Source organism: Siniperca chuatsi, linkage group LG18, assembly GCF_020085105.1.
Source record: "Siniperca chuatsi isolate FFG_IHB_CAS linkage group LG18, ASM2008510v1, whole genome shotgun sequence".
NCBI classification, from domain to species: Eukaryota; Metazoa; Chordata; class Actinopteri; order Centrarchiformes; family Sinipercidae; genus Siniperca; species Siniperca chuatsi.
Genome location: NC_058059.1, coordinates 16,959,688 through 16,984,792, shown reverse-complemented (window position 1 = coordinate 16,984,792; position 25,105 = coordinate 16,959,688). Strand labels below are relative to the sequence as shown.

Genomic DNA, 25,105 nt, shown 5'->3' with positions numbered 1-25,105 from the left:
ATACAGCTGTACCAATCATTTAGTACATGTAAGACACTCGACTTGACCTGCAAAACTGGATGTTACACAAGTTTTTAAAGTCAGCAATGTTTTCACTAATTTGTCAGACTCATTTGTCCACCTTTGGACTTTGATTCAAAGAGTTTTATTTTGCTATTACTTAGCAAAATAAGTTATTTTATACTATTGTATATTCCTCTTGTGGTCTCATTGCTTTACTTGTGTCATAGTGATACCTGCTCTGTCTCCCTCTTCAGACTTTGCATTCAGACTTTTGGAATTTTCTACATCCTGTGAAGTCTCACCTGCCATCTAGTGGCCATCAGATAGTCTTTCTCATTGGTGCCACTTTTGTTGAGATCACCTGCCTGCAAGTTTGCTCCTTATCTCAACAGTCAACCTCAGTATACAGAGGACAGCTTTCAGTACAGGTTTTCCAGATTGTTTCCGTAGCTTCATGGTCATCCCTGCATGTTTCCTTTTACCCATTTGCCTGTTACCTGCCTGAAAGCTGTTATTTTCCTACTGTAGTTGTTTAACTGACTCAGCATGTGCTGTTGCAGATTGTAGCTTTGCTACTGACCAAGTCAACTGGTTTTTACTCAACCTGCTGTGTCAAAGCTACATAGATACCTACCCGACTGACTCTCCCTGCTGTAGGCTTTAACTTCCACCACGCTGGTCTTTGTCTCAAACCACAGTTGGTTAGGCTGGAGACTGTCACTGAACCACAGTTTGGTTACATCTACACAGTTTGGAAACAAACAAAAATTCTATTAGGCAATAAAAAACCCTAAACTACTTAAGTTTCTACAGTGCAGAAACACTTCATGTGTTCATTAGTCAGAATGAATATTAAGATTTGAAAGGAACAATAACAGGTCTGATGGAGAGAAGTGGTTAAAAGTGGATGTTTAAATATGTCTAACAGTACAGATTGCAGACAAGAGGTTGACTGAATAATTCATTGTTACATTAGTCTATGATGCCACCTGCTGCCTGAAGAGGATAAAAATGGATGAAATGAAGGTGAAAGCCTTCAGATGTATGAGAAATTAGTTTCCACAAGCAAGACTTCACCCAAGGACATTGTGGGTGTTTTAAAATGATTGAAAACTGCATTGTTCCTAACCCTAGCCTAAAAAACACATCTTCCATCCTTACCTTTGTCCAGGGTGACCCAGAGGAGGATATTCTCAGTATGTGTTAAGGAGATGAGCAGACCTGGTCCTGTTTTGTACTGCTTATACCCTGTTCCATCCACTCCAACAGAGTTGATAACACCTTGACCTGGAGAAAAAAAAAAAAAAAGTAAATCATACAAGTACACAAAAGGTAGAAGCAAGCCAGCAAAAATATGTTCTTATTAAGTCTTCAAGTATATGAGATTTGTAACTCTTCACCTGTGTCAGCCCAGTAGATCATGGTTCCTTGATTGGAAAAGGCCAGCGAGGAAGGGATGCTTGACTTCCTCCACAGCACTGCTTTGTTACGGCCATCCATCCAGGCGCAGTCCACCTGGCTCCTCCCACCTGCCTCAACCATTGCTGTGTAGCAAAGTCGTCCCGATGGGGGATGCAGTGCAATGGATGTGGTACCCTGAAAGGACAAACAAGACCTGGGCTAAAATTTACCAGGAAAAGCAAATAACGTGGGGGGACAAAACAGTGTCTTAGGGCAAGCAAGAAAAGAGGATACATGTATATACTGACATATTGTACAGCCGAGGCCCTGGAAGTTTCTGCTGACTTTCTGCTAAAATTAATACAGAACTGTTTGTTTTAATCTTACAAATCTCCTTTTTAAGACTAGTGTAAGATTTTTAGCTTCAAATATTAAAAAATTAACTAAAATAACAATGAAGAAATACAAGTTTTGACATTAAAAAAGGTAGCTAATTGTATAACTGACAGTGTTAATTTGTTTGCTTATTTAGGAGTTTGTTGAAAGAAAGGAAGACCTAAAAGAAAGGAGGACTGTGCATTTCCTTGCTTCTTAGGATAGAGGGGGGACACGCCAACTTTCTGGTGACATGCTGCCCCCAATTTGTTTGGAGTATTAATTCGACAGGTGGCCAGTTCTTACAAATAGCTCCTTTAAGTGTATATTCACTTACGATATACAGTATAAAGGCTCCTGAGAAAATCCAACCACGGTGGTCAAATATGGCAATTTTGACAAAGACATTTTGTGTTCTGCTTCAGATAATACTTTGTTATTCATGAAGAATTCCCACAGCAGATACTTACAGGGCTACCTCAGAATTAAAATTACTGTTACAGTATTTGTGAGCTCGTCAGAGGCGATCGGAAGGAGGTGCTGCATTTGTGATGCTGGGTACATACAGAATTCTGTCCGCAGTTATTAAACAGATTATAAAATAATTAGAAAATTACAGCTCAACAATGCTAATTTATTGTCTGTGCCTATTTACATTTGCAAAGATTACATTAACCCTTCAAAACTGATATTTTTCAATATAGGAGGCCTTTTGTCAGAACAATGTCAGACTGATCACAAGAGAAGTAAGAATGCTAAGTCAGCGAAGGCAAGAGAAGTTGTAGCAGGAGTTGAGAAATTTATGTAAGGAGGCAGGAGCCATGTAAATGTCAGAGGTAAAAGGAGATGATGGATGAGCAGAAAATAAATGAGCAGTGAAGCAGAGTCTACTTCACCTTCAGTGATCTCTGCAGCAGTGAGGTGGTGTAGCCGTCATGGGAGGAGGTCACGTGGAGATTAGGCCTCTCGGTGCTGCTCCAGTAGAGGTTGGAGGTCACCCAGTCAACTGCCAGAGCAGTGATTGAATCCTCCTTGTGGGGTGGAGAAGTTTAGTTTCCACAATTAAAACTTCAGCACTTCAGCAGGGAGTGACATTTTTTAGTGTTAAACTGCTGGCTTTTAAGTGAAGCAGCGTAAGAGTCACCAATTGTTATGAACCACCTGAAAATAAATGTTGTCCAAGATAATTTGTTTTCAACAGTATAGTAGTGGATTATCAAGTTCTCTCCTTCAAAATAGGATGGATAAAGACTCAAAACTGAAAAAAAAAAAAAAAAAACACTAAATAAAATCCAACTAAGAGGGTAATTATTAAAAGTCACCAGGAAACACTGACTGAAGGTCATGTAAAGCTTTTTTGTGAACACTAACTGTCAATGCTGCCATCTTATTTTATAGCTGGGGTCCATCCAAAATAAAAATGAATGACAAAAAGCCTGACATGGAAAAACTAAAATATTTATGGCCTTAAATGACATTTTTGCCAGGATTAAAGAAATTGCAAAAAAGACAAAGAAGCTGATTATGCCTACCCTCAATTTTAGAATTTGTCCAGAGGGTGTCAGTCCCTGTCTCGACCTGGAGCTGCTCAGTTTCAGCACATCCACAGATCCTTGTCCTGCATCAGCCACATACAGAGAAAGCTCCTGGATGGACACGTCTAGTCCCGAGGCCTCAGTTACCCCGGGAAGGGCTAAAACTCTGCTGTTTGGCATTTTTTTCAGAGCAACACCATCACGGCGCATGGAGTGCAAGTAAATCTACAAGTAGGAGGGTGAGATAAAAAAGATGAAATAAGCAAGAGAAGAACAGCAAGAAAGTGTATTCATTAAAAAGGCTTCCTCACTCCTGTCCTAAGTGTTTGGCAGAAATATAGGCCGGTTCTCTGGTCTTTTGACACCACAATAAGACCATTCACCTGATAGACTGTTGTATGAGACAAAAGCAGAATGAAAGTTGACTCCATAGGTAGTGAGCAAGTAATTTTGTCCTTGGAAAGTAGCATCCCCTTTGGGCATCGACAAACTGCCGTAGGCCCCCCCTCAGCTGGAGATCCCGGTGCTCCAGACCTGCCTGCTGGGGCCAGGAGACAAAGGTGGGAGCAGTGCAACTGGTCACAGGGGCTGGATATGGCTGGCTGGGAAAGGGAATGCATCAGCTGGGGAGAGAGGAAACCTATGCATCACGGCTCATAGCTGTGACTTAATACTGTCTTTCTACCCAAATACTATTAGCTGTGAGTTGAAACTTCTTAGATATTCATGATTACACCCAACAGTGACATTCATAAAATATAAATATGTTAAAATAATTAAGCTCGTCAGGAGTTATAACCACATCATTAGAAGTTGAAGACTCACCCTCAGTCCAAATGGCTGCCCTGGTCTCTTCAGAAGAACCTTTTGATCTTTGCCGGTATTCTTATCACCTGAGCGGATGGTTCTTCTTTTCGTGTCAGACCAGAAGACTCTGTCATTGAAGACAGCCACAGAGAAAGGGCTTGGTGTTTCGGCTAATTGGAGGATCTAATGAGAAAAAAGGGTACCACCATCACTATACATCATGACGAAATCAGGAGTTTCTTAAAATGATGCTAAAACTTTGAGGGTCACTCATTTTTTCCACCAGCTGGCTGTGTTTACCTTGACATTGTCTCCATCCAGTGAGGCCGAGCCAATGCAGCGCAGCTTCTCATCAGCCCAGTACACCCTGTTGTCCAGGAGGTCATAGGCCAGACTGACTGGCCAGCTCAAGCCTCGGCTCACCACCACCTTCCTCTTTGAACCATCCATTCCAGACTGCTCGATCTGAGGGGTGCTGCCGATCTCAGACCAAAGCATCAACCTGAAAGTGTTGATGACGCAATACATGCAATGATGACAGATTTGGGGTTGAAATTGGAGTAAAAAAAGCACTGTCTCCGGTTTTTTAACTGGATTGAGCACCTTACCCTCTGTGTGGCAGTAGGACCAATGAGCTTGGCTGCTCCAGATCTTCACCCAGGACCACAGTGTAGTCCTGAGATCTCACTGTGGCATTGCTAAGCTTCACAGCCAGAATCTGGCCCACCAGTCCGTCCACCCAGTACAGGTTCTTACCAACCCAGTCCACTGCAATGAAATCTGACTTCACTCCTGTAACGAGATTTCATTTGAATTCTGTAAATTAGTGTTACAGTCTAAACTTCGCAAATTATTTTGTTGGCTTAAATTAAGCACATTCATTCCATTTATTGTAGTTTAAAACTCTTCAAATTTTGTTGATTTAGTGAACCATCCAGATAATACCTCATTACATAACGGTAGAGTTCCTGAGACAGTACCTTTGATAAGTGTCCCTTTGTTGGAGTTTTTCATGTCAGCCCAGCGAATGCTCTGGTAGTCGGGGCTCAGCCAGTAAACTCTCTGTTGAGCCCAGTGATAATCCAGTGAGAAGACTGGCCGACTGGCAGAGGACAGAAGACGCAAGATGCTACTATGGACACCCAGTAGTAACAGCTCTGACTGCACTGACGCCAGAAGCAAAGGCTCATCTGGAGATGAAACATGACCAACAGTAAGTTTTCTGGGTCTTTTCCCAGAGCTAGTAAAAGACCAATATAACAGCACAAAAACTGAAGAGCAAAGACCATTTTGTAAACAAATAAAAATCTCCTAAAATTTAGATTTTTCAAGATTTTGTCTAGTTCCCCATATCTGAAGTATACGTTCACCTGCATGTGTTCTGACAAGTATGAACTAATCTAAAAACAAAAAGAAGGATTTTCCAAAGTTGTAGATTATTGGTTTGCCGGGACTAAAACTAATCTATGACATTCCTTGGGGTGTTGGGCAGGAATGAATAAATAAAATCATGGGAGTTCATTACCTAAGGAACTCGTTCATATACAGTAAATTGTGAGATTGATTTACTACCATGTAGCCATTGGATTTAGTTCATTTTAATATGCAATGATTGTAAACTTAACTTGAACTTGCTTGAGATGGGTAGTACATCATAGCAAACATTTTGATGGCTTAATTGTTTGGTAAAGTAAACTTTCTGAACTCTCAAGAGAGCAAAGATTTTACACTCAGCTGCAAGTAGAGACCGTGTCTAGACCTACAGTACCTTTGGACTTGCAGCTTTTGTTGTCAGGCTCCAGGTAGAAGCCAGGGTGGCAAAGACAGATGTAAGACCCACGGGTGTTCAGGCAGGTGTGTTTGCATACGGCATGTGGCATTGCATTGCACTCGTTAGTGTCCACACAAGACACAGCGCTGGAGTTTAGTTCGAAACCTGCAGCACAGTAACACCTCTGCAAAAATGAGGGGAAAAAACAAAACAAAATGCATTTCAAAGCCAAGCAGGGATGAGCTTGGTGCACATTCATATGCAAATAGAGTCAAAGCAGACTGATGAAATATGACCTATTCATAAATAGACAAGAATGAAAACTCAGGCTAGAATTTGTGATAAGAGTAGCTTGCTTGCCATTCCATGACAGCATACTGAGGTTAAGTTTGGGACAAAGCAGTGCCAACAGCCTTTGACAGAAAAAACAACCACACACATTCTGTACTGACCGGTCCATTTGGGGTGCTGACACAGTCGTGGTCACACTGAGGAGCTGATGGGCTGGAGCAGTTGTGTTGAGCGCATCCCACACCCTCATCTGAGCTGTCGGCACAGTTGGTGAAGCGGTTACACACCAGGCGGTGGTCCACACACTCACCGCTGCCACACCGGTAAAGGTGAGAGGGGCATTTTCTCTGGCTGCCTGTGAAAGCAGATGCACAGACTCACTGTGTTGCAGAGGTCCCCTACAGCAGTTAAGACATTTCACTGTATTGGATAGCATTTCCTCTCATATGTAGGTTTTTAAAAAAAAAAAAAACAACAACTCAGAAATAAGCAAACTAATCATAAATTGCGCAACGTGAAGCCCTATTCAGATATAATGAAACAGGATAGGAAAAATGACAGGTGGACCATCTCCCTCATGTGTTGCTATGAAAAAGTGTCATGTGTGACAACTATTGTGGGCAGCTTAATGTACCTCAAAATTACAGTATGGATGTATGACTGAAGAAACCCATACCTGCAACTGAGACTCTGAACACCTCATTGTTTTACACTGAGTTGATCCACTTGAACAAACCATATGTATCATAAATGGGTCATATCAGCTCATGAAAATGAGATGGCAGATTTGGAATTAACTAAAATTAAAGTAATTTTGAAAATGATTAGATTATCCTTGTATAACTAATCCCTTCCAAATAGGCCTGAATGCACCCAATGATATATAACACCAAAAGTGTCTGAAGCAGAGAATGAACCTGACTGAATCAGGAGCCGAGCAGCAGTGAGTATTTGAGAATAAACATGCTCACATTTGTCCTCGTCCACGCCGTTGTGACAGTCCTCCTTTCCGTCACACCTCCAGGACAAAGGGATGCACTGACCAGTGTCTCCACACTGCCACTGGTATTCCCTGCACTTTGCTGGTGGCGACATGCAGTTCTGGATATATATGATGAGACCAAGTTTCAACCATTGCTTTCCAACCTCATTCAAAAAAAGCATTCAAGAAGCAAGGAAAGTTTCTCCCTCAGTTCTTGCCTCTACTCATTAATACAGAATTACTTCACCCCACTTCAACTGTAGGTTCCTTACCTTCTCGTCTGACCCGTCTTTGCAGTCGTCCTCGCCATCGCAGAGCCACTGTTTCTGCAGGCACTCATGGCTGTTGGGGCATCGGAGCTGTGTCGGGCAGCGCGGAGGTCTTGTGCAATCCACCTCATCAGAGCGGTCACTGCAGTCAGCATACCCGTCACATCTCAGAGCCTCGGACACACACTGACCGCTAGCACAGCGATACTGGTTAATTGCACAGGCCACCAAACCTGGAGAGAAGAAAACAGAAATGTGGATCTCTTATGTTTTGTACATGTTATATATTCATCTTCATTTTACAAACATTTAATATAAGATTGTTGGTTTGTAACACGTAAAATATATTAGACATCACCTACCACACTTTTCCTCATCTGACCCATCAGCGCAGTCTCTCTCGCCATCACACAGGAAGGTCTCTGGTATGCAGCGAGTGTAGTTATCACAGCGCTGATGGCAGCCCTCACTCAGACTTGAACAGTCCATTTCATCGGATCTGTCTTGACAGTCGTGCTGCCCGTCACACACCTGCTCCGGTGGGATGCATCTATTCCCGTGAGCACACTGGAACTCATCTGGGGAAGAGAAAAGGGACTCTCAAAAACACTGACACTAAAACTATCCAGTGAATAATTATTTTCCATTTACTGTTCTAAACACTGGTGGTTTCTTTGAAAGTGATCAAATCTAGCTTTGGACTAAAAAGAAAGTATCAACAGTAAAACCAAAGAAAAATACATTAGTAACCATGTAACTGAAATAGCCTACTGTGGCCATGTTTTAAGATGCTTTTTACCAACTCAATGCACAAAACTAACCTGCTTTGCACTGAGCAGCACATCCCTCTTCGTCTGATCCGTCCTGGCAGTCCTTCTCTCCGTCACACACATGGCTGTACATAACACACTCGACACCATCTTTACATGGCTTGAATCCTTTGCGGCATCTCAGTGGGGCTGATCTGGCACTAAGCACATTGACGGAGGCTTGGCAGAGAGAAAATTGTGCATTGAAAGGGTTATGAAGACACATAGCTTATATTTTGAGAGCTAGGCATGGAAACAGTCAACAGTTGCTATGATGCTTGCTAGGGTCTTGATGGAAATAGGATGTTAATAGATAATTGCAATGGCATTCTGAGTGTTTGGCAACGTTGAACTAGGTGGTTTCTAGGTGGTATTCTGGGTAGTTGCTAGGGTATTGGGTTGCTATGGTGTATTGGGTGCGTGCTTGGTGTTGGGGGCTTGCTAGGGTGCATAAGTTGGTTGTCATGGGGACTGTAAATGGTTGGTAGGTAGAAGTGTGTAGTTACTAGGGTGTGCTATGTTTTTACACAGCAAGCACACGCAGTATGAGAGATAGTGTGCATTGTTTAGCATGAACTACAACTTCTGTGACTGGGATCAATAAAATGTTTTTTTACGTTATTATTTAGCTATTTTTCTTGTTGGCTTACGGGAAGCAGTAGGATCTGCTGATAGACACTGCTTCTCATCTGAGCCGTCGGGACAGTGGGCACGACCGTCACACACTTCCATCCTGGGGACGCACGCCCTCCGGTCACTGCACAAGAAGTCATCTGATGTGCAAGACGACAAGGAGTAGTTCATATACCAGTGGAGGTACTGCGAAAATAGCTACTCTGTAATCCTTTACATTGGATTTCGAAGAGGCCCACAGAGCAGTATAGTCATTGTGAAACAGTATCCAAACTAGTGCACTTCCACTTTGTCTTTGAAACTCTCCCACAGCGAGTCCACGCCACCATTTATTTGCCGGATGCATAAACTATTGCTACCTTTGCCTTGCGGTCATTGCTGGACTCAGACTTACCTGGGTTTTTACACTGGAACATACAGTTCTTTTCATCATATCCATCAGGGCAGTCTCTTTGCCCATCACACAGCTGTTTTTGAGAGATACATTGTGATGAACGTGGACAGCGAACTGAAGGAGTGATGCAAGTTGATGCGGAAGTGAAAACAGGAGACTCTGTTGTTGCAGCAGTAACAGGGTCTGGAAAGGGTAAAACTATGTTAAACTCAAAAGTTGTAGCACTCATTGGCAGAACTGTTGGCTAAAGCAACACGCCCAAGTTAAAAACTTGTTTTTACTCTAATTAGGGTTTTTTTTAATTTTTTTTTTTAATTCATTTCCATCGTTACATTTTTACATCTACACATACATCACAGCTTTCAACCTTTTATTGGTTGTAGGAATATCACCAGTGAATGAAGACTAGAAAACTGGATCTGAAGACTTACCGCAGCCCACCTCATCTGTGCCATCCACACAGTCCCTCTCTCCATCACACAGGAATTTCTTTGGGATGCAGCGCTTTCCGTCAGCACAGTGATACTCGCAGCTTTTTGTTTGTTCCTTGCAGTCCAGTTCATCAGACTGGTCCCGACACTGTGACTTCCCATCACACACCTGAGCCTCGGGGATGCACATCTTCCTGTGGGAACACTGAAACTCATCTGGGGTGGAGTATAAATAAAAAGGTATGATCATTTGAATGAAACAGCATAATAGCTAACCTTCAAAGTACTAATTTACAGTATAGTTAAGTAGTTTCTGTCTGTCCTCTAATTTCTTGTGTCCTTTTTTGATTTTACTGATTAGTTTAGTGATCTAGCTTTTTCCTCAGTGTAAAGGGTACAGCAAAAAATATACATGTCTATGTAATGGATTCAAATAACATTGCTTTGTCACAGTTTAACAGGGTCCATCAGAGTTAATCAAAAGTTCAAAACTTTAAAGTGATATTACCTTGTTTGCAGGTTTCTGGGCATCCCTGTTCATCAGATCCATCCATACAGTCATTCTCTCCGTCACATACGTGGCTGTATAAAACACACTCTGTGTCATCTTTACATGGCTTTGAGCCCATGCGGCACTTCAAGACGTTTGCCTGAGTTGCAGGAGTAGCTACGCCCGGACAGGCGACCTCATCTGAGCCATCGTGGCAATGAGAGCGGCCGTCACAAACTAGACTCTTGGAGACGCAGCTCCGACGGTCCTTGCAGAGAAAATCAGCTGAGGAGGAAGGCATTTAATATATCAAATGCAATACAAAAGCAACAATATAACAAAAATGTTACCGGCCACTTTTCCAGTGTGGTTGAGATCAGAGAAAAACCTTCTCAGTCAGCCCATAATCTGACTACTTACTCTTGTAAGGGCATCTTTTCACACAGTTCTCATCTGATCCATCGGGGCAGTCTCTCTTTCCATCACAAAGCTGTGATGGGTTGATGCATAAAGATGAATCTCGACACAGAACTGAAGGGCTGGTGCAGAATGGCTTTGTGGGAAGCTCAGTAAAGGGTTTGACAGGTAAAGGGGATTCATTCAAGCGGACATTTTCTGTAGCAGTGGTAGGGTCAATCTCTGCAGCATCTAAAAAATTGATAAACACAACAGTAAGTTCAAAGTTCCATTTTAAAAACAACAAATTATCTTTGCCATATGATTACATTCGTGACAATTGGTATGAAGCAAGGTATGAAACAATACAACTTATTAAACTACAAGGAAAAGTTATTGATTATAGAAAATCTGACAAGAAACTCTACTGCTTCATTCGCCACAGCAGATTGTGGTCGTCTATAAAGCATCTTCACATTTATTCCACTTTGGATAAGCAACATTTGCACAGAAACTCACCACATCCTTCTTCGTCTGATCCATCCTGGCAGTCTGTCTCTCCATCACAAACATGACTGAAGAGAACACATTCTGTCCCATCTCGACACAATCTGGAGCCCATACGACACTTCAGAATGTTTGCCTGAGTTGCAGGAGTAGCTACGCCCGGACAGGCGACCTCATCTGAGCCATCGTGGCAATGAGAGCGGCCGTCACAAACTAGACTCTTTGAGACGCAGCTCCGACGGTCCTTGCAGAGAAAATCAGCTGAGGAGGAAGGCATTTAATATATCAAATGCAATACAAAAGCAACAATATAACAAAAATGTTACCGGCCACTTTTCCAGTGTGGTTGAGATCAGAGAAAAACCTTCTCAGTCAGCCCATAATCTGACTACTTACTCTTGTAAGGGCATCTTTTCACGCAGTTCTCATCTGATCCATCGGGGCAGTCTCTCTTTCCATCACAAAGCTGTGATGGGTTGATGCATAAAGATGAATCTGGACACAGAACTGAAGGGCTGGTGCAGAATGGCTTTGTGGGAAGCTCAGTAAAGGGTTTGACAGGTAATGGGGATTCATTCAAGCGGACATTTTCTGTAGCAGTGGTAGGGTCAATCTCTGCAGCATCTAAAAAATTGATAAACACAACAGTAAGTTCAAAGTTCCATTTTAAAAACAACAAATTATCTTTGCCATATGATTACATTCGTGACAATTGGTATGAAGCAAGGTATGAAACAATACAACTTATTAAACTACAAGGAAAAGTTATTGATTATAGAAAATCTGACAAGAAACTCTGCTTCATTCGCCACAGCAGATTGTGGTCGTCTATAAAGCATCTTCACATTTATTCCACTTTGGATAAGCAACATTTGCACAGAAACTCACCACATCCTTCTTCGTCTGATCCATCCTGGCAGTCTCTCTCTCCATCACAAACATGACTGAAGAGAACACATTCTGTCCCATCTCGACACAATCTGGAGCCCATACGACACTTCAGAACGTTTGCCTGAGTTGCAGGAGTAGCTACGCCCGGACAGGCGACCTCATCTGAGCCATCGTGGCAATGAGAGCGGCCGTCACAAACTAGACTCTTGGAGACGCAGCTCCGACGGTCCTTGCAGAGAAAATCAGCTGAGGAGGAAGGCATTTAATATATCAAATGCAATACAAAAGCAACAATATAACAAAAATGTTACCGGCCACTTTTCCAGTGTGGTTGAGATCAAAGAAAAACCTTCTCAGTCAGCCCATAATCTGACTACTTACTCTTGTAAGGGCATCTTTTCACGCAGTTCTCATCTGATCCATCGGGGCAGTCTCTCTTTCCATCACAAAGCTGTGATGGGTTGATGCATAAAGATGAATCTGGACACAGAACTGAAGGGCTGGTGCAGAATGGCTTTGTGGGAAGCTCAGTAAAGGGTTTGACGGGTAATGGGGATTCATTCAAACGGACGTTTTCTATAGCAGTGGTAGGGTCAATCTCTGCAGCATCTAAAAAATGATAAACACAACAGTAAGTTCAAGTTTAAAGTTCCATTTTAAACAAAATATCTTTGCCATATGATTACATTTGTGACAACTTGTATGAAGCAAGGTATGAAACAATACGACTTAAGCTACAAGGAAAACTTTCTGAATGTTGCAGAAAATCTGACAAACTTGCCTCTTCATTCACAGCAGATTGTGCTCATCTACAAAGCATCTATCTCACATTTATTTCCCTTAGCAAAAGCAACATTTCTACAGAAACTCACCACATCCTTCTTCGTCTGATCCATCCCGACAGTCCTTTTCCCCATCACACACGTGGCTGTATAACACACACTCTGTGCCATCTTTACATGGCTTTGAGCCTGTGCGACACTTCAAGATGTTTGCCCGAGCTGCAGGAGAAGCTATGGTCGGACAGTCGACCTCATCTGAGCCATCACGACAATTAGAACGACCGTCACAAACAAGATTCCTGGAGATACAACTTCTACTGTCCTTGCACTTGAAATCCTCTAAGATTGGAAATTTAGGCAGAAGAGAAAAGTACACAGTCTAAAAGCTGGGAAACTCAGTGATTATGTTTAACCCTCACATGATTTTAGAGCTTGCCCATTCAAACAAATATGTCAATTTGTGGTATTGATACTTTACCTTTAGATGGACACGTAGTTACACAAAAATCCTCATCATCACCATTAGGGCAGTCCTTTTTCCCATCACACAGCTGGGCTTGTGAGAGGCAGATTGATGTGTGTCGGCACAGCACAAAGGGCTCTTTGCAGACTGGAGTATTGGGCACTAGGGAAAATCAGAATTGAGAAAATTAAGAGTTGTCATTGGGAAAAATCTGTGGTTTTCATATAAGATGTCCTCAACCACAAATTGCTACAAGCCAATAATGAGCCACCTTTTATGCAGAGAAGCTTTTCGGTGTGCTTTTATAAACTCTTGCTGTAAACTGGCTCTTTGAGAAAAATCCTGTACTTCACAAGTGCCATTTCTTATTTCTACTTTTGGAATAAAAAGAGTAACTGTGCAGCTAACATGAGCCATGATGGCCACCACGGTTCAACAGAAAGACTAAGCACCACAAACAGAAACTTCTACAGAAGATCCAAGACAACCCCAAAAAAAACCCTTTGTCTGACCTGTACTGACTTCCCTGAGTGCAGCAATTACACTCAACACATGACCTCCTACAATCATGTCTTGGATGCGGCTCCCATCACGCCGGTCCCACAGAGTCATGACATCATCAGAAAGGGACAACAGGAAGGGCTCAAAGGCAGCTATGATTGAGCCCGAAATGTTCCATCTTCTACCAGCTTGGTGGCTTCTTTCCTGCAGCAAACTCATTGTTGTCAAACCTGTAAAAAGAGCGAGACCCAAAACATATTCAACAGGTCTGTACTGTGGAAATATGGGCTGCAAGATTAAGATTTTGTATATGTTGGGAAATTAAAGGTGGGGTATGCGATTGTAATCCAATACACTTTGATATACTCATGCACTTAAAAAAAAAAATATATAATAATAATAATAATGTGTTTGTACACAGCCCTGGCTCTGTAAATGGGAAACAAATTCAGTTTGCTAACCCACAAGCTAGCTAACATTAGTTACATTACTTGCTGTCGTTCACTCTATCATGGTACTTCATGTTATTGGATTTCTCCAGAATCGCATACCCCACCTTTAAATCTGACATACCATACAACATCACCAGATTCAAAGTTCTTGATTGTTGGAGAATTATGATAAACTGCCTAGCCCCAGGAATTGTTTAGGTATTATTTATTATAGTCCCTAAACTGATCATAACTGAATCAAAGATTGAATGCACTGTGAGCTCTTACTGCTGCAGGATCACAGAAAATGTCATCATTTGATTTGATGTGGATGAAACAGTAAAAAGGGACACGATTGAAGTGTGTACTCTTAAAAGAAAAAGAATTGGGACCCAGTTAATTAGATGTAGCAGCTGCATGCACTTTGGCGATACAAAACAGACCTTGAAATCAACACGGTTTCATTCAAGGAGAATGAGAAAACTACTCTTCAGAAAGATGCACCAATATCTTCTTTCATAATGCTCACTTCATCTTCTAAAACACTACTTTATTTCAGTTCTTTGCAAATGCTTCAACTCATTGCTTAAAGCTCTTACTGGTGAGTCACAACTGGTGAGACATTTGAGCATGAGAAACATTTTATCACCCTGATCTACGGAAGTGACAGACCTGCCCATTTTGAGTTCCAGAGTAGACTATTAGCCCTGAGGTCGAAGGCGATGTTCCCCCTGACTCCTGCTGCTAAGTGCAGCAGCTCTTTGGCTTTGCCTCCCATCATGCTCATGGTGAAGATTCGTTCTTCCTCCAGCCACAGGATTCCACCTCTCAGCCAGTCCAGATACAGATCTTGAATCTCTCTTGTTGTATGGTACAGCTGCTGCGAGTATCGATTGTCAACTGTGGTGGTGCCGATGCTGTTTTGGTCACATGACACCCAATAAAGGTTCCCTTTCCTCTGGTCAACTTTTATCAGACAAACTAAAAAAAAGAAGAAAAAAAGTCAATAGAAAGTGTGCAGAGACCTGTAACATGACCAAGTAGCCAGTTGGTTCACGGCTTATACTTGACTGACCATCAAGTAGAGCTGCAGCTAAAAGTAATTTTCATTAACAATTTATTTATTTATCATTTAATCTGTACACTGAGAAAATAGAAAAAAATTATCACAACAACCCATAGTTGTGTCCTCAAATTGCTTGTTTTGTCCAACCAACAGTCAAATAATTCAATTTACAATGTTATAAAACAGAAATCTTCAGATTTGAGAAGTTTGAACGAGGAAATATGCTGTATTTCTGCTTGATAAATGACTTAAATGATTATCTATCTGCATAATTGTTATTTAATTTTCTGTCAATTCACTAAGTGATAATATGGTGAATATTGCTTTCTCAGCTCCACAATGTTAGCAATATTAGTTACCTATATCTGTACAAGCCAAAGAAAACTCAAAGCATTAACCTGGCAAAGATGATGGGACCACCTGAGACTTGAACTGGGTTAGACTGGTGCGTTGGATATGGCCAGTTTGGTTAGCCCAGTACAGCCAGTCTCTGTACCAGTCCACATCAAATGACAGTATACCGTCGTCAGTGGTAAACAGCTGGATTTTAGTGGACTCTCTGCCTCTAAACTCCAACAGGTTGATATTGGTAATGGTAGCATATATAAACCTTGGATCTGTGGGACAACAAAAGATTCATTAATGATGCCCTTGTGCTTATTGAGTTATAAAAAAAGGACCATAGAAAATGACTATTAATCACATAACATTAAGAAACAATCTGTGACAGGGGAAAAACCACAAGATATTAAGGACAGATGACACATTGAATTTTTACAAGCAAGTTTTATATTCATTTCCTGAACTACAATTTCTTAGACCATAAAAGGGGAAGTTGCCTTAACAGGCCCAGTACTCTATAGATCAGTTTGGGCCTCTTGTTTGAGAAACAAATTTCAGATACATTTTATGTTACTTCTATCAAAAATGGTAGAACCTACATTCACATGTCCCATCAGGCAACAGTACTTTGGAGTTTGGACAAGCGCAGGTGAATCCAACAGGGTTGCCTTTAGTTAGCTGGCAGAGGTGACATGGAGTCTTTACACATGCAGAAGAACCTGATTGATGACAGCAAGGCAAGATATTTTTGAGAGAGTACTATTAGGTGTGAAAGAAAGTACAGTATGATGAAAGATGTACTTTCAGTGGTTTGTAGAAGTATTCAAATGCATTTTCTGCAGTTTGTCATGTTTTGGACTTTATTTTAAAACAGATTAGATATATTTTTTACATTGATTGACACAATACTCATCAAGGAGAAAGTAAGTACACTTCAGTATTATAAAGTGGTATTGTATTAAAAATGATTATTGCTGGGTACTTTGCACATAAAGAGCAACATAACCACAAACGTCAGTGGAAATTCAGAGAAAAATACTGTAATTAACAAGCATGTTGCAATACCATTAAATCTATTGTCCCAATAATTACCTTGAGGCTGCTGTAGCTTATGGTAAACCGCTAATATTGGCAGTGCAGCTTTCCAGATAAATTTCTTCTGGTTCGGTTGGTTCTGTGGAACCTGCCACAGTCCTTTGTCATCCACCCAGTAGAACAAACTTTCAAACACAGCCAGGCTGAGAGCTGGTCTCCTGTTGAACAGACCTGTGAAGGAGCAACGGCCAGTCCCATCCACCTTCACCGTCTCTATAGACTGAATAAAATAAGTTAATGTTGACTGTAGGAAGGATAACTAACAAAAACAAACAAACAATGTAACAATTCATCATCCCAACTAAGTGACATGCTTTCTCCACCCTATATTCTATTAATTCACTTAGAATAAAATGAAGCAGGGCCATAGACAGGATTTTTGAAAATACTGAGGTCAAAAGTCCAAGACACCTAATGCCCTCTACTTGAAAATGTTGCCAAAACTTTTTTTTTTTTTTTTTTTTTTTTTTAAAAAATCAGAGCACCAACTTCATATTAGTTTTAGCGTCAAGCATCAATTAACCTTTTGAGTTTTTACTAAAATCAAATTAATTCTACCTCGGAATCACAGATCTGCCGCTGACAACAATTGACTAACTGCAGCTGATCTGAAATAAGTATTTTTCATCACTCAATGGAATTTCGTTCTAGTCACATTTCTAATTGTCCTTGTCCAGTCACCAAATACATTTCTACACATTAATTGTGCATTTCATTGTCACATCAGTTTAACAGCAAAGCCAACGTATTTTCTAATGATTTGTATAAAAAAAAATATATATATTCCATTTAGCTGCTTCAGTTTCAGGGTCCTGGTATTGTGCATGCGAGCTCACTGTCTTGGCTTACTGGGACACCATGGGAATCCATTGTTAATGTTATAGGTAACACCTGTGTTTTTCCTACTATGACAAGTCAAGATGTCTGCTGTGAAAAAGGTCTATTAAGCATAAAAATGATGTATACAACAACATTATAATGCATTTAATATACTCCAATATGTTTGATGTACTCTGTCAAATTCTACTGCACGTTTCTTTCCTCAAATCACCTTCTTGAAGTCGCTGATCCAGTACAGCCTCCTGGCAGCCACGTCAGCAGTGAGGCTGTGGGCGGACTGAGCAGTGAGCACAGTCAGAGAGCTTCTTTCTGACCCATCCATCCATGACTTCTCTATTGTCTTTCTGTCCCCATGGCCGGCGCTGATCCAGAACATCAAGCTGGGAGTCAGAGCAGAGAATTTGAATAAGCACTACCCACTGGATCATCATCTCTCTGGGTGCATTCGTGATGGCTGGATTTTCATATCTGCCGACTACATAAAACGTTAACAGCTCATTTCACTACTACAGCAAACTTCACTACATGTTCCATACACAGTATAAATACTAACTTATCCATAGAAAAGAGCTAAAATGGATTTACCATTCATTGAGAACAACATTAAAAACATTTTATGTTAAAAATAAATTTAAATCCTATGTAGCAGACAGAATAAAAGTCAAGCATACCTCTCCAAAGGTATAAGCACCAACTCTGATGGGCTGATGTTTTTGCTCAGCAGAGTAGTGTAACTTTTCCCATCAGCTGCCTGCATGTAGATTGACTCTGTCTTCTGATTGGTCCAGAAGACGTTTCCATTCAGCCAGTCACAAGCTAGACCTTTGATTCCAGGCTCCCCTGTCAAAAAAAAAAAAAAAAAAAAAAAAAAAATTAGGAACATTTTTGTTTTAGAAGTGTTTTTTTTTTCCTGCAGTTGGAGTCCAAATTTGAATGTGGACCAAATGGATTCCGTAATGGGTCACAGTCTGGGGCTTTTAATATTTGTGCAAGACATTGTGTTCAAAAATGTTACATTTAATGGATGAAACATTTAAAGTGCACTAGGTACTGTATATTTCCATGAAGCCAGCTCAAAAATTAAAGTGTCATAATCATAAATTTTTGTAGTATCTTGAATCTGAATTAATTCAAGTTTCTCTTAATTTTCTATTAGTCACAGAGGCCGAGAAGTGACCATTAACAGCATCTCTTATAGCACCACTTTGTGATTTAGATTAACACTATTTTTATGACATGAAAATACAGTGCAACTTTAACATCCAAATGTTACAAAAATAACTTCATAAGTCAAGACTAAGATGAGACATGGAACGGAAATTTGTGTCTAAGCACAAGTGATTTTGTCACTAGGCTCAGAAATGTTAAAGCAGCCAACTGATGTATTAGACCAGTGATTCCCAACCTGTGGTGTGGTCACAAGTTAAATCTGGAGGGTTACGTGATTATTCACAATATATGAAGGAATACGAGAAGCTTGGAAAATACCAAGGGCTGAAAGAGGAGTTAGAAAAGATGTGGAGAGTAAAGCCAGTGGTAATCTGAGAACTGGGGGTTCTGACCCCCAAACTGGGAGAGTGGCTGCAGCAGATTCCAGGTACAACATCGGATGTCTCTGTCCAGAAGAGTGCAGTCCTTGGAACAGCTAAGATACTGTGCAGAACCCTCAAACTCCCAGGCCTCTGATAGAGGACCCAAGCTTGAGGATGACACATACCACCCCACGATTTATTTTATAATATAGGGTCAATTTACCAGTATAGACTGTCCAGCTGTGCTGTCCATCACTTTTGTAAATGCTGCCATAGTTGTCAGCCCAGTAGTACCAGCCTCGGTCAACGTCAAAAGTCAGGGCCACTACGTCAAACACTGGAGTCTGGATAACTTCAAACTGTTGAGACTTCACATTTAACAGCCCGATCGATTTCCTCTGCACCGTTAGCAATCTGGTGGCATTACCTGGACACATTCATAGATTCAGAGAGAAGGGAGCAGTTAATGTGAATATTTGGATTCGAGTAAGTTTGACTTCCTGTCCATCCCTCAATTACTGACATGATGAATTCTCACATTTCACGCTAAGGGTAGAAAGTTACCAAGTTAAAACATTCACTTAAAAAAACCCAAAAAAAACAAAACCTATTTGGACAGAAAAAAAACAGATAACTATGCAATACTTGTACATCTCATTTAATATTTGCCAATTTTATCATCCCTTTAATATCAACATTTCAGGTAACTTTTTTAATGTAACCTGCTTGATAGTTTGTATTTCAAGTGCCATCTTTGATCTTTTTGAATTTGCTTTCTTTTGTCATTAGCTCGGCCACATCAAAAGAATCCCATTAACATGTCAATTATCTTTTGTCCAAGTGCACTTTATGTTTGTTGTTGGGTTTGATCTTTTCAGAGGATGAAACTAAATCCAGAGTAGGTTCACATCAAACAATCAAGCTGATGACTAGCTCACTAACACTTGGCAGTGTTTGGTTTGTACTTGCATGTTGGTTGATGCGTCTTGTAGTACTCAAGGGTTTTCACTGGCTTAAGATAAGGCTAAGTTGGTACCAAACAACTAGGTGGAAGGGCCATGACATGTCTATGTTGATTATGTGTACCTTAGATTTAGATAAATAGGGAAAACCCCACCTCAATTTTATTTATACAGTGCCAATTTATAACATAAGTTATGTCATTGTAAATAATCTAAAGAGTATAGTCTAGACCTGCACTATAGGAAAAGTGCAGGTCTAGACTATACTCTTTAGATTATTTACAGAGACCCAACAATTCCCACCAAGAGCAAGCACTTGGCGACAGTTGCAAGGAAAAACTTCCTTTTAAAAAAAAGGAGGCAGAAACCTTGAGCAGAACCAGACTCAGGGTGGGCGGCCATCTGCCACTGCTGGCTTAATTACCTGTAGCTAGACATGTGGAGCTTCCATTCAGTTTGAAGCCTTCTCTGCAGTGACAATAGAAGGAGCCAATGGTGTTAGTGCAGTGATGCATACAGGGAGCAAAGGGTGGGGCACATTCATCCAAATCTGAGGAGAGAGTGGGTTTTAGCTTCATAAGCATGAGCTGTGCATCAAAAACAGATCACCCAATATTTGAAAACAGGATTATACCGCTGCAAACGAGAGCTTCTTCTGAAAACATGCTCTTTAATCTTGTCAGTTTGCTAATAGAAGAGGTGGTAAGGATCCAGGCTGGTACAGCAAAGGGCAGGGGCATTCTAGACTGCTACATACATTTTGTTTATAGTAGGTACCAGCCGTTGCAAGTGTTTTCATGATGTAACCCTTGCTTCCAAGTGAGTAGTGTGTTATTTTCATGCCCCACACACCTTCGCAGACTGCTCCATTGGGAGAGAGCTTATATCCAACAGGACAGGCACACAGAGCTCCCCAGGCTTCATCGACACACAAATGGCTACAGCCACCGTTGTTCATAGAGCAAATACGACCTGCAGGAGGTGCAATATGGTTCAGCATTACAGAAATTCACGGACCAGAAACATTTGTGTCAAGTGCTTAGTAGTTTGTTGCAGCATTTTCCATCATTGTAATTCATAAACCTACCACATGTTATGGGCTCATCGCTGCCATCTGAGCAGTGAACCTGCCCATCACACCTCTCTTCAGCAGACAGACATGTCCCCTCAGGACACCGTATGCCATCCTCACCACACAGACCTGAAAGAGGAATGACATTTGGTACTTAACAATTTAACAGTTCTTCATACCTAGGGGCCACCTGTTCGTGCCTGACATTTTTGACACAGACTTGGATACTGTTAACATATGCTTCACACACACACACATCCATCCTGTATTCACTCTGCCTCTATGATCATGTTGGGCTAATTATTAATCTAATGATAATGAGTCATCACAATGATATATCAAATCTGCATAACACTCAAAATGGCAAAATGTGATTTTACTTGGCAATCTTTTTATTTTTTGGTTATTCCAACTGAAAAATACAGCTGAATGAGTTTTTTTATATTTATTCACTACACATATGAAGTGTATGGCACCAAAAAAACGCAATAAATTTTTTTTTAAATCAGTTTGTTCAAATAAAAGTGAATAAAAAAATACATGCATTACTACTGCAAAAAAAAAAAAGACCTTATGATAATCATGACACCAATTTTACCCATCCTGCCCAGCTTGACTTAAAATGACTACCAATTGATTGATTAAAAGAGTTCACCCAGAGTACAAACCCCTGCCCCCCATTTTATATGTATGTAGATGTGCAAATAGTGTTGATTTTAGTCCAAAAATGATTTTAATTTGTTGTAATAGTATTTAGGGTAGTGTCAGTTTTTATTTGTTTTCTTCCAAAATGTATGTGGCCAAGCAAATTAGTATATAAATTGAAGTATTTGTTGAAGACGAGGCTGGACTGAAGACATCTCAAAGACCCATCAATACCTGGAAAAATAAAATGAAAACTATCTGCATTGCTACAGTAGATAGCAGCGATACATGGGAAAATACTCAGTTTTTTTAATCTGGATGAACGGACCCTTGAAGTATACTTTGCTCTATAGTGCCATGCAGTCTCACAGACTGACATTCAGTTTCATGTGGCACAGCATTCATCCCTCCATCTTTCTCACCACAGCCCTCTTCATCAGAGTTGTCCAGGCAGTCATTAAGCCCGTTGCAGTGCAGCTCTTTAGGGATACAGATGTGGTTTCGACAGGTCCAGTCGGAGTCCAAACAGCCCTCAGCTGTACAGTTCTCCTCATCAGAGCCAGTGGGACACTGGTTTTGTCCGTCACAGCGTGCAGATACGTTAACACAGCCGACAGAGTCCACACAAGGAAACTGACCTGGCAGACATTCAGGAGAGCCTGGGAGTAAGGGAGGGAAGAAAACAAGAAATCTTTTATTGAATAAATCAACAAATGAAGGGTTTATATTTCCTTTTTTCCCCCCTCTCATTCTACCTACATTTTCTCTTTAGGTACAAAAGTTCTGCATAACAACTTTGTTTGAAGTAACTTTCCCTTATAGGCTGCTGACTGACCTTTGAATCAACACAACCAAACGCCACTGGTAACATGAAAATCCTTAACATTTTGTGGCTTTATGTTAACATGGAAAATTGTAAATGTGACGCAAATCAGTTAATTGTGGGAAACTGTTTTTGCTCCTGCCATCTTGTACAACTTTGAGCCTTTTGTCCATTATTGTGAAGCAGTTTCTTTACTAAAATCTGAAATACAAATAAATCTGCTGTAAAACGCATGTCTTGTTGAATGTGGCTTTAACCATTTTAGACTCAAGAAAACAACTATGGTGAATGAAAATGAAGCAATCTTATATCTTCTGGACAATTAATGCCAAGAACAATTATTTTGCACTGGGACAGGAAGCATACCTACCAGTGCAATCCATTTCATCAGATCCATCTAGACAGTCTCCATCTTCATCACATCTCCAGACATCAGGGATACAGTTTCCATCATCACACTGCCACTGGCCTTGATGGCATCCAAAAATTTGACCTACAAAACATACAAAGAGAGAAACAGATAAGACAAAGTACAAAGATAAAGGCATAGAAAATACAACTGGTCTTTCACTGGAGGAGGCCAAGTCACAGACTGGATGAATTGTAGAATGTATTTTAAATTTAGACTGCCCTTTATAAACCAAAGAAGTTGATTTCAGCAGATTAGCTCAAGTGTCATTGAAATTGTACCTGCTGTAAGGTTCAAGGGTTTGTGGCATCTTTCAGAAATGTTGAGGCACTGATGCAGAATTGACAGTAAATGCAACAGAGCAGAACAGAAAAGGTTGCAAACACATTACATATTCTGCATTCCTTCACTTTTCTGCCTGTGATTTGTTTGCGTGGTGAGCTGGAGCTAAACAGCAATTTAGAGCAGAGCTGAACCAAGTTTCTTGAACACGGCTCAGGTGTGTGACAGTGTGGGTTTAAAAAAAAAAAAAAAAAAACCCGGACATCTCAAAAATCCACTACAAATTAAACTAAACCTTATTTGTTAAATAATGGTCCATTTATTTCACCAACACTTAATTCTAGATTGACAAGATGAGCCACAAAGTCCTATTTAGCCAACCAAATAACCATTTAAGTATAACCATGGAAAAGAAAGACCATGGAGGTATTGTGTTAAACTCATCACTGGACTGGTATGATAGGCACTTGCACATGGTCAAATGTATATGAAAGGAAAGTTAGCTAAAAAGCAAAATAGCACAAGTCTATTTTGTTTTAATTTGTAGGTACTTATTTGCCTTTAAGTACCTGATGTTAACCATGTAAAATAATCTAGTTTAATTATTGATATTATGTGTTTGAATTATTGAAACTCGTGCAGTTAAAGCCGAGTGACTAGTATTAAAAGTCCAATAAAGTTTGTAACCCTGAACCCGTGGAGTCCAGGAATGAACGCCATATTGCCTCGTTCATGTTTAGATCTAAAGAAAATGTCAAAACGCCCCTGCATGTTATTTGTATACGCACACACTTAAATTAAGTCACACAAATGCCTAAAAAAAACAATCAAACAAACAAAAAACATATATAAGACATTTTACCTCGAGTAGGGCTCAGACTTGCCAGAAAAATCAAACAAATGATCTGGCGTAAGTCCATTTCGACCCGCGCGGCTCATCAGGACAAACAACGTCACCTGAGAGGAAATGCTTTTATCAGCTACCACTGCAGCAGGTGCGCGTGCGATCAGAGACAACCATTCAGCTTCCGTTACCAAACATAAAATAAATATTATTGAATATTTATTAAATTATTATTTCTTCATTTAACCGGGTGTCCTTTAACAATGTTTATATATTTTTTAAATTGTTTATTTATCTATTAAGGGATGTCATTTAGCTGTCTTTCCAGCGTTCCTAACCATTTCGGTCTACGTCATTTCATGAAGCTCGGCCCGCGGTCACGTTTGAGGGATCGTCACAGTTGATGATTTAGTGGACTGTGGCGTGTTTCATGTGACAGAGAGCATGCTGTTATCACACGTGCTGCGTCTTGTCCAGTGGCCTTGGCAGAAGAGTGAGAGCAGAGACGGCCGGGAAAGCTGCCATAGTTCGCAAAATGTGTGCCCCTCCTCTTTGACTGGTTTGCTTCAGCTGCTGACGTTCCACCCAATTTCAGTGCTTTCAGTGAGGTGATTAGGCCGTGCGCATTTTGGTTAGGTTTTGCGCTTTTACGCACGGAACGAATTAGGGTTATTATTTTTGTATTGTTGGCTTTTATTTTAAAACAGTGCCCATAAGTTAAACTAACAAAGTACATTCTCCCTCCTTCCGAAATACGTGAGGTTGTGGTCTGCGCCATGGAAGACGCGCAGCTGTTTTGCCGTGTGGATCTGGTGACCTCATCGATAAATATTTCGCTTTATATTCAGTTTAGTGCTTTTTTTGTTTTATAATTTAACAATAATTTTTCGTAAGTTCTTGACCTCGGTGTCCTCAAATGTGGCCACGACCTTGCAAGTACAATTTTGCTTCTGGTACACTTAAACGTATTGAAAATAGAGCATACTGATTTAAAATACACAGTACTAACAATACCCATGTCATGACAATTT

At 40.6% G+C, this 25,105-nt stretch overlaps 1 protein-coding gene across 3 annotated transcripts in view; it reads right to left on the bottom strand.

The window, feature by feature from the left end:
- Positions 1–24,236, bottom strand: part of LOC122865396 (low-density lipoprotein receptor-related protein 2-like) — a 30,135-nt gene extending 5,899 nt beyond the window's left edge. For 2 of the 3 annotated variants that reach the window (XM_044173765.1, XM_044173766.1), the window contains exons 1-41: positions 24,093–24,236; positions 22,910–23,032; positions 22,139–22,375; positions 21,087–21,200; positions 20,852–20,971; positions 20,424–20,549; positions 19,261–19,464; positions 18,177–18,345; positions 17,717–17,885; positions 16,663–16,885; positions 16,170–16,289; positions 15,627–15,845; positions 14,835–15,143; positions 13,743–13,961; positions 13,246–13,392; positions 12,858–13,106; positions 12,367–12,594; positions 11,983–12,231; positions 11,491–11,718; positions 11,107–11,355; positions 10,612–10,839; positions 10,210–10,476; positions 9,702–9,917; positions 9,271–9,453; positions 8,894–9,016; positions 8,256–8,423; positions 7,797–8,012; positions 7,438–7,667; positions 7,155–7,284; positions 6,345–6,538; positions 5,890–6,076; positions 5,102–5,311; positions 4,730–4,913; positions 4,422–4,623; positions 4,140–4,304; positions 3,698–3,937; positions 3,312–3,539; positions 2,676–2,810; positions 1,404–1,599; positions 1,165–1,290; positions 638–745 (exon numbers count right to left, since the gene is read on the bottom strand). In XM_044173765.1, the coding sequence (XP_044029700.1) occupies positions 638–745; positions 1,165–1,290; positions 1,404–1,599; positions 2,676–2,810; positions 3,312–3,539; positions 3,698–3,937; positions 4,140–4,304; positions 4,422–4,623; positions 4,730–4,913; positions 5,102–5,311; positions 5,890–6,076; positions 6,345–6,538; positions 7,155–7,284; positions 7,438–7,667; positions 7,797–8,012; positions 8,256–8,423; positions 8,894–9,016; positions 9,271–9,453; positions 9,702–9,917; positions 10,210–10,476; positions 10,612–10,839; positions 11,107–11,355; positions 11,491–11,718; positions 11,983–12,231; positions 12,367–12,594; positions 12,858–13,106; positions 13,246–13,392; positions 13,743–13,961; positions 14,835–15,143; positions 15,627–15,845; positions 16,170–16,289; positions 16,663–16,885; positions 17,717–17,885; positions 18,177–18,345; positions 19,261–19,464; positions 20,424–20,549; positions 20,852–20,971; positions 21,087–21,200; positions 22,139–22,375; positions 22,910–23,032; positions 24,093–24,150 (7,696 nt within the window). In that variant the 5' untranslated portion in view covers positions 24,151–24,236. The remainder of the gene's footprint in view (positions 1–637; positions 746–1,164; positions 1,291–1,403; positions 1,600–2,675; positions 2,811–3,311; positions 3,540–3,697; positions 3,938–4,139; positions 4,305–4,421; positions 4,624–4,729; positions 4,914–5,101; positions 5,312–5,889; positions 6,077–6,344; positions 6,539–7,154; positions 7,285–7,437; positions 7,668–7,796; positions 8,013–8,255; positions 8,424–8,893; positions 9,017–9,270; positions 9,454–9,701; positions 9,918–10,209; positions 10,477–10,611; positions 10,840–11,106; positions 11,356–11,490; positions 11,719–11,982; positions 12,232–12,366; positions 12,595–12,857; positions 13,107–13,245; positions 13,393–13,742; positions 13,962–14,834; positions 15,144–15,626; positions 15,846–16,169; positions 16,290–16,662; positions 16,886–17,716; positions 17,886–18,176; positions 18,346–19,260; positions 19,465–20,423; positions 20,550–20,851; positions 20,972–21,086; positions 21,201–22,138; positions 22,376–22,909; positions 23,033–24,092) is intronic. The other variant, XM_044173767.1, reaches the window with a different exon arrangement.
- Between the last annotated feature and the right edge of the window lie 869 nt (positions 24,237–25,105).